This window comes from Chaetura pelagica, unplaced genomic scaffold, assembly GCF_000747805.2.
Source record: "Chaetura pelagica isolate M959 unplaced genomic scaffold, ChaPel_1.0 scaffold12, whole genome shotgun sequence".
In the NCBI taxonomy this organism is placed as follows: domain Eukaryota; kingdom Metazoa; phylum Chordata; class Aves; order Apodiformes; family Apodidae; genus Chaetura; species Chaetura pelagica.
The window spans coordinates 5,566,919-5,578,961 of record NW_009952801.1 but is presented as its reverse complement, the minus strand read 5'-3'; the positions used below and the strand labels follow the sequence as shown (position 1 = coordinate 5,578,961).

The window sequence follows — 12,043 nt, the reverse complement described above, 5'->3', positions numbered from 1 at the left end:
GTTGTTTCAGTTTTTCTTTGCCAATTTGCTTTAACATTTAGACACAGATGCACTCTTTTTGCACTCTTTTTCACAATATCTAAGTTAAATTAAAGATTGAATCATCTCCTAGATTTAATGCATTGATTGTTTCTAGTGTACATGAAAAGTTGGTAATATAAGATGGTAGAAAAAGAAACATTATGGAGTTCCCTGTTATCACAGGGAGGAAAGATGATGCAGTATAGAGCAAAATGTGTATCTGAATTAGGAAATCAAAATTACAAATTAAAAAAATCTAACTTCAGTTTTTGGTGACACCTTCACTAACACAATTCTTCATTATAGTACTACTGATTAGTTCATAATAAATCTTACACAGGAATTACTATTCTTTTTTAAGAATGTTCTCTCTGATTTCTGAGAGCTAGACATTGCATGCACTAACACTGGGGGAGTGGAACAGTTTTGTGACTTTTTTGGACTGTGCTGAGTGAATTAAAAATAGCTTTCATCTTAAGTGGCTTCAGTCTACTAAAATGTCCTGAGGTTTAATGCAATCTCTACTGTTTGTCTGTCAGAAAAATAAACACAGCGTGAAAACAGAAGTCATCATGATGCATTAAGACTTGTTTAAGAATAAACATTTTCCTTCCTGTCCTTTTTTTCTTAGAAGAGCTTTCAGTCTTTCCTGCCTTCTCCCTTTAAAGAAATGCAGTTTGTTGCATTGGATTTCTCTCCACTTTGCAGAACTGGGAAGGAGGATGTGCTATAAATTTTGAATTGTTTGGAAGGCCTTGACCTTGGGCATGCACAATTACTTGGATTCAATCTGGGCATCCCAGCCTTGTTGTAGTTACGGTCATGTGTTTGCTCTGGTAATCTGACAGTTTAAGGATTTACTTAGAGCTGGAGCAACTTGGCATTTTTTTTCACTGTTTACATCATGGCCCAAGAGAATAGTTGTAGCTTATGGTTACCAGTAAAATATACTAAATCTTACTGCTTGTATTGCATGGGAAAGATTCTGCAAACAACACCTGCAAATCATTCTTTTGAAGATTCTGAGTTCTCACCATTTGCTCTGCAGTATCTGCGTGCACAGAGAACAGTCTGTCAGTGACAAGTTAAATATCTGTCTGTGCAGCAGCACAGCCACTAATCTGCAAACATCTGCTGCTGCTGATCTACAGGCAGATGACTAGTCTGTAAAGAAAACTGAGTTCATTGACACTGTTATGAAGAATTTAGAGTTAAATATGGTAATTTTTATACTTCCTTCTACAGAAGCTAAAGAGTAAGTTACCTTCATATACAAAAAGTTATCTAACCATATACATGTTAGGTTGGGCATGTGAGCTGAAGTTCTGTGATGTAGTTTTATGTTCTTGCTGTCACGGTTTCTTCAGTGGGACTGCAGCTGGCTGCTTAGAAGCTTGCATTGCTGTTTTTTCTCTTTTGTGTCCCGCTTCATGATAATGGTTTTTAATCTCTTTATCACCTCTTCTCTTACCTCTTAGGGTTCTGATCCTACAGCTTTTTCTGTACTTACACAAGCTATTACTGGCCAAGTGGGTTTTGTGGATGCTGAATTTTGTACAACTTGTGGGGGAAAAGGAGCAGACAAAAGATGTTCAGTATGTAAAATGGTAAGAATCCATAAATAGTTCCAATGAATCACAAAAAATAGTATCACTGATGTGCTGAGGATTTTGAATGCTTGACTGTTTATTGTGTAGACTTAGGAAGAATGACACATAGGCCTACACTGAAAAAGTGCAAGCCATCTACCTCCGGGACAGATGCCTGAAATTCATAGATTGGAATACTAGGATTTCCATGTGTGTCTGTATAAGAATTTAAAAAGAGTAAAGTGTCTGTATCTTCAAGAGTTAAAATAGAGTTTTATATAGGTTAGAATCATTCCATATGACCTTTCAAATGGCTTAAAAATACCATTAAGCAGTATACATAGAGAGGTTTAACTTGGTACACTATAAAATGCAAGAATATTGTAGTTTTGTTTTGTTTTTTACATAGAGCTGAATTGATAGCTTTGATAACTTTCAGGTGATGTACTGTGACCAGAACTGCCAGAAGATTCACTGGTTTACCCACAAAAAAGTCTGCAAGACCCTGAAGGAGATTCATGAGAAACAAGAACTAGAAGCTGCCAAAGAAAAAAGGAAACAAGAAAAGAAGCAAAAGAAAGGTTGGAATCTGTAGATTGCTGAAACTAATGCTGTATTAACCGCACCACAAGGAACAACAGCAACAGGTCTTAAACCCTGTAACAGCTGAAGTTGAAATAAATCTTTGTTGTAGCATAACAGTATACCTGCACTTGGAATTCTAATGTTGTCATTCACAAATGTCATGTAGTTTCTAAACTTTTTTTAAGGCTGGAGTTGCATAGGTGTCTACCACTAAAGTATTCTGACTTAGACTGCACTGTTTCAAAATCCAAGTCTTTAATCAAAAACATGTAGGAGTTTCATGCTACTCTCCATAGCCAGATGAGACCTTGGCAGGGCTTGGGCAGTGTTGTCAGAATGAGAAACCCAGATGAACAACTTGGGAAGGTATGGGCTTCCAACTCAGCATTCCCCTCTTGTAAGAATTATAAGCACACAACCCCTACTTAGCAAAATCAAGGCATAAAATTACTTTACTTTTTTTTTTCTCTTGAAAAATAAAGGCGCAACAGTTGATTCTGTTTGATGCAGTCAGGTTATAAATGTTAGAATTACTTCAACCAAAGTTCATTGTGATCAGCTATTCATTAGCAAATAATTTCTTCAGTCTGTTATATGCAAAAAGGCTTCCTATGTAATCATATACATGCCCTTTTTTTTAAAGAAAAACAAAATGCACCTGTACTCTTATGTTTAATTGACCTTCAGCCATTCTTTGAAAAGCTAACTCTAATAATAGTGTTAATAAAGCATGTTTGATTTGAAAACTAAAGTAACTGTCCTACTCTGCTCCTCTATATATTAAAAAGAAGTATGGCAAAATTGAAGATAAATAGATGAGAGCTTTGTGTAGGTTTAGTTTCGGAATAATCTTACAGCAACTTAAGCATAACTCTAGTATCTTCGTTCTTTTTTGATGAAGTGTGGTTACATTAATCACTTTTGCAATCGATGCAGTTTCCTCATGTTCAATACTCTTCAATAACAAAAATGTTTGCTTGCAGATAAGATGACAGTTATACTTATGATGCAATTTCTCTTTTGTTTAGAAGAAGAGCAACTAGTAGAGGGTAGTTCTACAAGTGAAGAACAGTCAGATCTTCGTCCAGATGCTACCAAAGAAGTGCATCCAAAGCATGCTACTGACCGAACAGAAGAACTTGAATTTACCAAAGAGAAGGTGTCACTAGCCCTGAATCCTGAAAGTCCCCTGGAAAGTCAGACTGACTTAGCTGACATTGCTCTTCAAAAAATTAAAGATTCTGAGGAATAAGAGGGTAGGAAGCAACTAAGTGTTCTGGCTATGTCCCTGTACCTTACAGTTTCTAAAGAATTTGTTATGCTGACCACGTCCGAGTTCTTACAGCATAGCTTATGCAAGACTCCCTTTGAAAGATAGCATGTCTCTGTTCATCATCAGATGAAATACTGACTAATTTATCTATAATTCCTTCAGGTTTTGTTGTAGATTGTCAAATTAGGTATTTATTATCTGATATAAAAGTGTCAAAGATCCATCTGTATGTATACCAACAGTAAACAGAGGGAAAATATATGAGTATCTGTGGTTAATAAGCCACATAGTGAAAAACAGAATCATAAAATGGTTTGGGTTGGAAGGTAGCTTAAGGATCATCTAGTTCCAACCCCCCATCATCTGCAGGGATATCTCCCACTGGACCAGGTTGCTCAAAGTCCTGTCTGACCTGGCCTTGAACACTTCCAGATTAAATAAAAAGCATTTTATTTGCATTATTAAGGTTTGCAGAACCTAAAATCTGTTTTAAAATACCTTAAATACTTGTTCTGCAAGTACACAGGACTGTAGTTAAAAGCATTGGGAAGCCAACTGTTAAATTGCTTCTCTACATCACTTCATGAAGCTTTATATGAAGGAATTCAGTAGCAGTTTAATTTCCAAACTAGTAATCTGAATTCTCAATTTTTCCTGACATGACTATAAATATTTTTTACTAGTGAGTACAAAACAATAGTGTCTATATTGTAGCAATTTTATTAAATGGTACTACCATTTCAGATGTCACAAGCTGACTGTGAAATGAGTGTTTCAACAGAATTACTCCAGTATTGGTTTGGTCAGAAATATTCCAAGTTTGTCAGAGTCTTATGAAGGGAAGACCAGAGGGATTTAAAACATTTTGACTGACAAGAATACTGGTTTCTAAATCTCAGCTTTCAGGTAAAGATGCCTTAGAGCACACTGGGTTGTTGCTTATGAAGTGTTTTATAAACATAAAGGATGCTTAGTATTGCTTATGCCGAACCGGATCACAGTAAATTAAATGGGAAAATTCACGTGTTTGTTGGTACAACTGAGATTTCATTTATGCTTTCAAGTAAATACCATTACCTAGAACATAGCTCCCCTTAACTATGCTGTTTTCACTCAGATTTACTGTGTCTCATGAAATCAATGGGAATGCCACAACCAAAAAAAATCACTTGCTGCAAAAGGATGGAAAAATTTGAGATTCCCTAATTGTTAGGTGAATAAATGGTGTTTTGAACATGGCAGTATCCTTCAACCTGGAGAAATAAGGACCATCCTCAAAAAACGCTGTCCATTTTTTACCATTGAATATATTGAAAGTTTTTGTTTAATATTCTGAAAACTGTAAGAGTGATGATACATAAATGCATCTGTGCAGGGAATGTACCTGTGTTTTAATTTCAAGGATTAGAAGAATAAATTGTGAAGAATAAAGGGAAGTTTTTTAAAAGAAGGGAACTGAGTGGCAATTCTTGTTTACCTTATCTGTCAATGCCTGCTGGGACATTCTCATTTGACGTGCATGGGCCTCCAGTAGCTCAGGTGTACAAGTTTAATTCCATGACAATTGGCAAGCAAGGGATTCATGCCTGGAACTTGAAATGGAGTAGTGATGCAGTCACTCTTGGGACTGCAGAAGAGCTGCTGGTTCTTTAGTCATGCATAGCATTTGGGTGTCACCGGGATGTGTCACTCAGAGGTTTCTCTGAAAGTGGAAACCCTTTTGGACAAACGATTCACAGTTTCAGAAGTGTGGTAAAACCCACAGCACAAATCCTTCTTTCATTCTGCCAGCTTAGGGTTTTTCTTGATAGAGAAGAAAAGCCCAAGCAATAGAAGAAAGTACAAACATTAGAAATATGTCTGAAGGGATCATTGACAGATTATGAACTTGTGTTCTCATTCTAATTTGAAAAGCCTTCAAAGTCACTGTTAGCAGAGGCTGCCACACTTTCTTCTCTGTACTGAGCCTCAGAGTAGAGCTGTGGCAATCCAAGTTGGGGTCCTGGTGCACACTGATGCTCCAGAGCTACCTCTGTCTTCCTCACCTGGAACCAGTGACAGCTCTTCCATTGGAAGATCATGGTTGATAGCTCCTCCATAAACTTGTGGTAATGACTAGCTGTTGCATATCATGTTTTGGAGGAAACATCTTGTGTGATGTGTTACTTATAAGGAACTTGCACATGAATTTTCATTCTACTTTAATTGCCTGATTCCTTAAGCAAGGTTTTTAGTGACAGGACAGCTGTGGAGTGCAAAGCCAACAGACACACCTGCACCTTCAAGGGTGTGTGATTCTTCCCCTCCACTAGGAAAAATGGAGTTCTCACTTCAGCTGTTTTGCTAGATTTAAGAATGTAGCAACTGCTAATCTATCTAGCCTGCTTCATCACAGTTCCTGTTCCCTAATTTTAGGCTACGTGTTGTTTCATATCTAATCTCTCTTCTACTGTTTTCTTCACCCTGAGACATCAGATTGAGTAAAAAATATCTAAGAGCTTCTGAAACTACCAGCATATCTTCTAGTCAACTAAATGTTTCATGTTCAAATCACTTTAGATTTTTGATGCAGATAGATTTCCAAGGTTTTTCTTATCTAACTGAAGGGAATTCTCAGCAAAATCATACATTTCCTTTGTAATTCAAGTATTTTTATATATAAATATCTAACATTACTCATTTTTCACTAATGGCTTTGAAACAGACTCAAGCCTTTTGACAAAGCTCAAATGGATGAGCAGATGGGAAGCACTGCCTTTTAAGTAAGGTGGACATGTTGGCAGTCTGTGATTCTAGTGACTTGTAACTTGTTGGGACAGCATCCAACATTTACAAACTACAGATCTTACCAGGTAGCAAACATGACAATGAAGAGCTTCTGGATCCCATGGCATGGGGGTTTGGGGTTTTGTTTAATCTATGGGACACTTGTGTGCAAAAGTGGGAGGGCCAAAAAATCTAAGAGGTTTTGATGGACTTTTCAACATCAAAAATTATATATGTGTAAATAAACTCATTGTCTTCTCTGAGCCCACCTGTATGCTCAAAAGATTACAAGAAGTCATGTTTAAGTTCTTTAACAGTCACTCCTGTAAAATGTATATTTTCTTTTCAAAATTACATTATTTGAAAAAAAAAAGTTATATTAGTTGTTAAAAAATATTCTATAATAAAATTCTTTATGTTTTAACATTACATTGCAGCATTCTCTTGAGCAGAAAATTAAAACAATCATTTCACTGTAATATTTTTTTTAATAAAGAGAGAGGCAGAAAAATATTCCAGGTCAGAAATACTGTGCCTCTAATTTGATTTAAAAAATTGGAAAAAAAACCCAAGGAATTTACTCTAAAATTACATTGCTTACTACCTTAGTCTAGTTCCAAGTGGGATACACTCTACTTTCAGATTAACTCTCATAAATTCAGCTTTATGACATGTAAAATCTACAGATTCTGGGATTGTGAAATTGCATCATATGATTACATCATAGATTTACATCATAGACTTACCTCCATGTGCAAACGCAACTGTCAGAGTTAAAAGTCTGAAGACAAACTAGGGATTAGACTTACTAAATCCTAATGGACAGTTATCTGGGGAGGACCTCTAAGAAAACATGTCAGTCAATGCTCAGTTTGGTCTTGCTTCTCTGTAGGCTGATTCAATTTGAGAAATTAAATGTTCTTGAAACCTAATCAAAACCAAGGTGTTGATCTACCTTTTAAAGCCACAAAGATGTGGCTAATACAAGGACATTTACAGATGCATGGACCTTTAAGCAAGAAAAATAGGGAAGTTGAAATAAAAAAGGTGGTGAGGAAGGCATCTCAACATAAAAAAGGTTAAAGGAACGATAAGATTTACCAAAGATTTAATTCCGTCCCCTGAATCTGGGATGGAGTAATCCCAAGCAGCAGTACAGCCTGGGATCTGTCTGCATCTGCTGAAAAGAACCTGAGGGTCCTAGTGGGGAATAAGCACTGAAGGCAAATGGTGCTATGGGTCAGTGAACACAAAAGTATAGTGCAGCCAACTGATCAAAGGTGTCATTACCCCACTTGGCAGTTCCTAGGCCACATCTGGAATACTGCGTCCCCTTTTGGTCAACGTAAGTCCAAGAGAGACATTAAAAAATGAAAGGTCCAGCAAGTGTGCCACCATGATGGTCAGAGGGTTGGAGGAATTTGGTTTGTGCAGCCCAGAGAAAAGACAACTTGGAGAGATCTAGTCCTATATCATCGTAGTCCTCAATCAATCATAGTCCTCCAATAATGAGAGGTAGTTACAAAGAGGATGGAGGATGCCCAGGCACAGGACAATAGCCAACAGGCCCAAGTTGTTGCAGGTGAAATTCCATCTGAATATAAGAAAAAATGCTCTGGAGTGCAATTAAACACTGAAAGAGATTGACAAGAAGTGGTGGTACTTCCCTCACTGGGGATACTTGACTCACCTTGACAAGGCACTGGATAAGCTAAACTCAGACCTGCTTTCAGCAAGAAGGTGGATTAAGTAAGATCCCTGCCAACCTAGACTGTCCAGTGGCTCTGTGCTAACTTAGGAGAGAATGAAGAAATTCAGAAGACAAGCCATAGGCTGAAGAAGGGCTTTGATACATCAGACAGCACTGACTTTAAGCTGAGCTTCCTTAGTGGTAACAGGTTTTAAAAGCTGAAGGTGTCAGCTGTAGAGCTACATTGTTGTATGATAGAAGAGAGTGTGTTAAAACCTGTCAGCTGCCTTGGGACAGTTCAGTGTGTATGGCAAACCCTTCATCTCCAAATGGACCAGTAAGCAGAGCCCTGAATCCTGGCAAAGTATTAGCAGCCAGAGGCAAGAGTTGGTACCAGCACACTTGAGAGCTCATGGTTCCATTGCATCAAGACTAAAGGAGTACGCCCCTCAAATGAAGAGTTTCAGTGCATTCATGTAGCACACAGATTAGCAGATTGAAATTTTGATCTCAGAAATGAGAAAAGCTTAATGGCTGCTTTCTCATATCTTTATTTTGAGGGAGGAAAATAAATTACTGCTAGTGACTACATTAAGTCTAATTCTGCAGTGGAAACTACAAGGAATACATTTATCCTTAGTTTCTTAAAAGTTAACTTGCTGCTTATCTTTAACAATTTCTGATACCAAAAATATGGTAAGAATTGCATTCCAACAGCTTTTATTGTAACCTTGCCTCTATTTATCATTTATTTACTTAATTTCTTCACTTTCCACATTAAATATCTGATGATAAAAGGAGGGTTACACTACTACTTTTTTTTGCTGTAAGTTCATTTAATTAGATGCACATTTTAGCATATTTGTTTTATAGAGATATTAACTTAGGAAGCTTATCTTCACACTAAGGAGAGGAATGATTTTTTTTCTTAAGGAAGAAAGCACTCATCTAAACTGGATTGTCAGCTTCTCATGAGGTTCTTCTGGTTTGCTTTCAAGCCGTTTTTCTTGACAAGTGGCTACTTTGTTCCAGTCAAGACAGGTAAATTCCACCAGAGATCTTGTCACTGCCCGTACTAAGATGGCATCTTCGGGGTTCTCAAATGGTACTCTGCAAAAAGGAACAAAGCAAATGTGCATTGTCTGAAGGTTTCCAGACTATTTTGGAGCTAATTTATTTGACCCACTTTGTGTAGAAAGTGAAGTTAGAAGTCCTAATTACACTAATGGTGAGGATATGGGAATTTTAAACATTTGGAAGGCTTCCTTTTGTTAATAAATATAAGAAAGCAAAGCAATATGAAAAAGGTCATAATTACAGGATTCTAACAAAAAATAAAATATTTAAAATACATTTACAGTAGACTTTAAAATGCTACTTTGTTTTCACTGCTCTTTTTTTCCCAAAAAAATATATTTGTTGTATACTTTTCATGCTTTGAGTCAATGGAAATAATAAACCATTATTATTTCATAGTGATATGATACCCATTAATCATAGAATGGTTTGAGTTGGAAGGGACTTCAAGTGTCATCTAGTTACAAAACCCTGCATGGGCAAGGACACTTTCCACTAGATTACATTGCTCAAAGCCCCATCCAACCTGGTCTCGAGCACTTCCAGAGAGGCATCCACAACTTCCCTAGGCAACCTATTCCAGTGTCTCACCACCCTCACACAAAGAATTTTTTTCTAATGTCTAACCTAGATCTACCCTCTCCTACTTTAAAACCATTACCTCTTGTTCCATCACTATATGCCCTTGTAAAAATTAATTAATTAATGCAAATGCACATGTTTTTCAACACAGATCTTTTAACTAGCCACCAGGCAAATATGCCCTCTCCAAGTTCTGAATGCAGAATACTGTGAGTTTATGTTGTTCATGTACTCTGCCACAGCTGAGGTCTGGGAGACATAAGTGGCTGACTCAACATCAATGTGGAATAGACAAAGACTTTATGTTAGATCAAAACTTTTTGACTCTGATACAATATTGAAATCTGATCTTATACAAACTTACTTCATAAATATGTACTTGTGGCAACCCACACATAATATAAATCATGTGACTATTTTCACCAAGTGTAACACACTTTGTCACAGTAAAACATTTCTTCCTAACATCTAATCTATATCTACCCACTTTCAGCTTAGAACAGTTACCCCTCGTTGTCTCACTACAAGCCCTTATAAAAAGTCCCTGTCCAGCTTTCCTGTAGGCCCTCTTCGAGTACTGGAGGGCTGCAATTATGGTCTCCGCAGAGGCTTCTTTCCTCCAGGATGAACAATCCCAAATCTCGTAGCCTGCTTCATAGGAGAGATGCTCCTGAAAGATCTTTGTGATCCTCTTTATGATCTTTGTGGCCCTCCTTTAGACTTGCTCCAACAGTTCCATGTCTTTATCTTGGGAACCCCAAAACCAGACACAGTACTCCAGGTGAGGTCTCATGAGAGCAGAGCAGAGCAGAGAGGGAGAATTACCTCCCTCGACCTGGTGGCCATTCTCTTGATGCAGCCCAGGTTGGCTTTCTAGACTGCAAGTCCACATTGCTGGTTCATGTTGAGCTTTTAATCAACCAACACCTCCAACTCCTTCTCCTCAGGGCTGTTCTTAATCCCTTCTCCTCTCAGCATGTATTTGTGCCCTGACCCATGTGCAGGACCTTGCACTCGGCCTTGTTGAACTTCAAGATATCCACATGGTACCAACTCTCAAGCCTGTCAGGGACCCTCTGGATGGCCTCCCTTCCCTCCAGCATGCTGACCACACCACACAGCTTGGTGCCATCTGCAAACTTGCTGAGGGTGCCCTTGATCCCACTGTCCATGTCTCCAACAAAGATGTTAAACAGCCCCAGTCCTAATACTGACCCCTGAGGAATATCAGGGGTCACTAATCTCCACTTGGACATTGATCCCTTTACCACAGCTCTTTGAGTGTGACCATCCAGCCAATTCCTTATCCACTGAGTGGATAGATGACATCAGTTCTTCTTCCCTTACATCATACATAAGCTTTTATTATTTCCTTTAATATTTTTTTCAAATATTTAATATGTAAAGCTAGAAAGTAAACACAAGCCTGATATCTGAAATTTGTAAGTTTACAAAGTTTATAAAGATAGCATCTAAAAATGTCATCACATTAAAATACAGCCTTTCCACTGTATCAATCCAGCCACAAGAGATAAGTTTTACACTTATTTGTATGATCTTGAAATCAAACAGAATAAAAGTAACATAAAGTATAGGCTAAAAACATTTCATTTCAGAAGTCATAATATTTTCCAGAGATTAAATATTTTTGGACAGCCAGTCAGGAGAAAGTTTTCTGGACCATAATATAGACCAGCTATTCTGATGCTCTAATAGTTAAAGCGTGCTTATTCTAGTGACCAGTACATGATTTTATCTGTTAAGAGCATTTTTATATATCAATTTCCAAATGTGGAATAGCTTTCAATATTTAATTTCAAACAGCTGAGGGTAGGTTGTTGCATCTGAATAATACAGATTTGCAACTATGTTATATACAAAGCTCAGTTTTTTATCAAAAGCTGATTTTTACTGGACATTTTCTCTGGTTAAGGCAATTTTTTAGGCACAAAAAGAAGAAATCAAGTAAACACTTCAGAGATGCAAAATTTTAAAATAAATAAATAACTTACTTATTTGTGCGATTTTCAAATTCACAACCTATAACAGAAAATTTAAATTAAGACATTAATGGCTGTTCAGCATTTCCATTATCAGAGGATTACCATCCTGATCCTAAATTATTTGTTCAAATGATCTGAAAACTAACAGTTGATTTGAAATGTTCAGGATCATCATTTATTCAGCTACTGTGGAAATAAGTATCTGTTAGGGTTATGTAGTTCTTGTATTTTATTTTCTGTAGACATACATTTTTTTCTTTCACATAAAAATGTTGCCACTGTCTATATATGTGAATGATTGCATGACAAAGACAATTGTATGCATACTTTGACAATTAACAGCAAAACAAATATATTATTTCATATTATTAAACTATCCTTTTTCCCCCTAATCTTTAAGAAATTATTCTTAAATACACTGCTTTGAGGTTTACTATCGTGATATATACATTAAAAG

The 12,043-nt window shown here is 37.0% G+C and overlaps 2 protein-coding genes across 2 annotated transcripts in view; one reads left to right on the top strand and one right to left on the bottom strand.

Annotated features, from left to right (window-relative positions):
* The window catches only part of ANKMY2 (ankyrin repeat and MYND domain containing 2), an 18,006-nt gene extending 14,247 nt beyond the window's left edge, over nucleotides 1-3,759 (top strand). The window contains exons 7-9 of the mRNA XM_009994941.1: nucleotides 1,500-1,628; nucleotides 2,050-2,191; nucleotides 3,224-3,759. Of these exons, the coding sequence (XP_009993243.1) occupies nucleotides 1,500-1,628; nucleotides 2,050-2,191; nucleotides 3,224-3,447 (495 nt within the window). The 3' untranslated portion in view covers nucleotides 3,448-3,759. The remainder of the gene's footprint in view (nucleotides 1-1,499; nucleotides 1,629-2,049; nucleotides 2,192-3,223) is intronic.
* A 5,109-nt stretch (nucleotides 3,760-8,868) lies between these two features.
* The window catches only part of LRRC72 (leucine rich repeat containing 72), an 18,643-nt gene continuing 15,468 nt past the window's right edge, over nucleotides 8,869-12,043 (bottom strand). The window contains exons 6-7 of the mRNA XM_009994983.1: nucleotides 11,596-11,623; nucleotides 8,869-9,034 (exon numbers count right to left, since the gene is read on the bottom strand). Coding sequence (XP_009993285.1) covers nucleotides 8,869-9,034; nucleotides 11,596-11,623 — 194 coding nt within the window. The remainder of the gene's footprint in view (nucleotides 9,035-11,595; nucleotides 11,624-12,043) is intronic.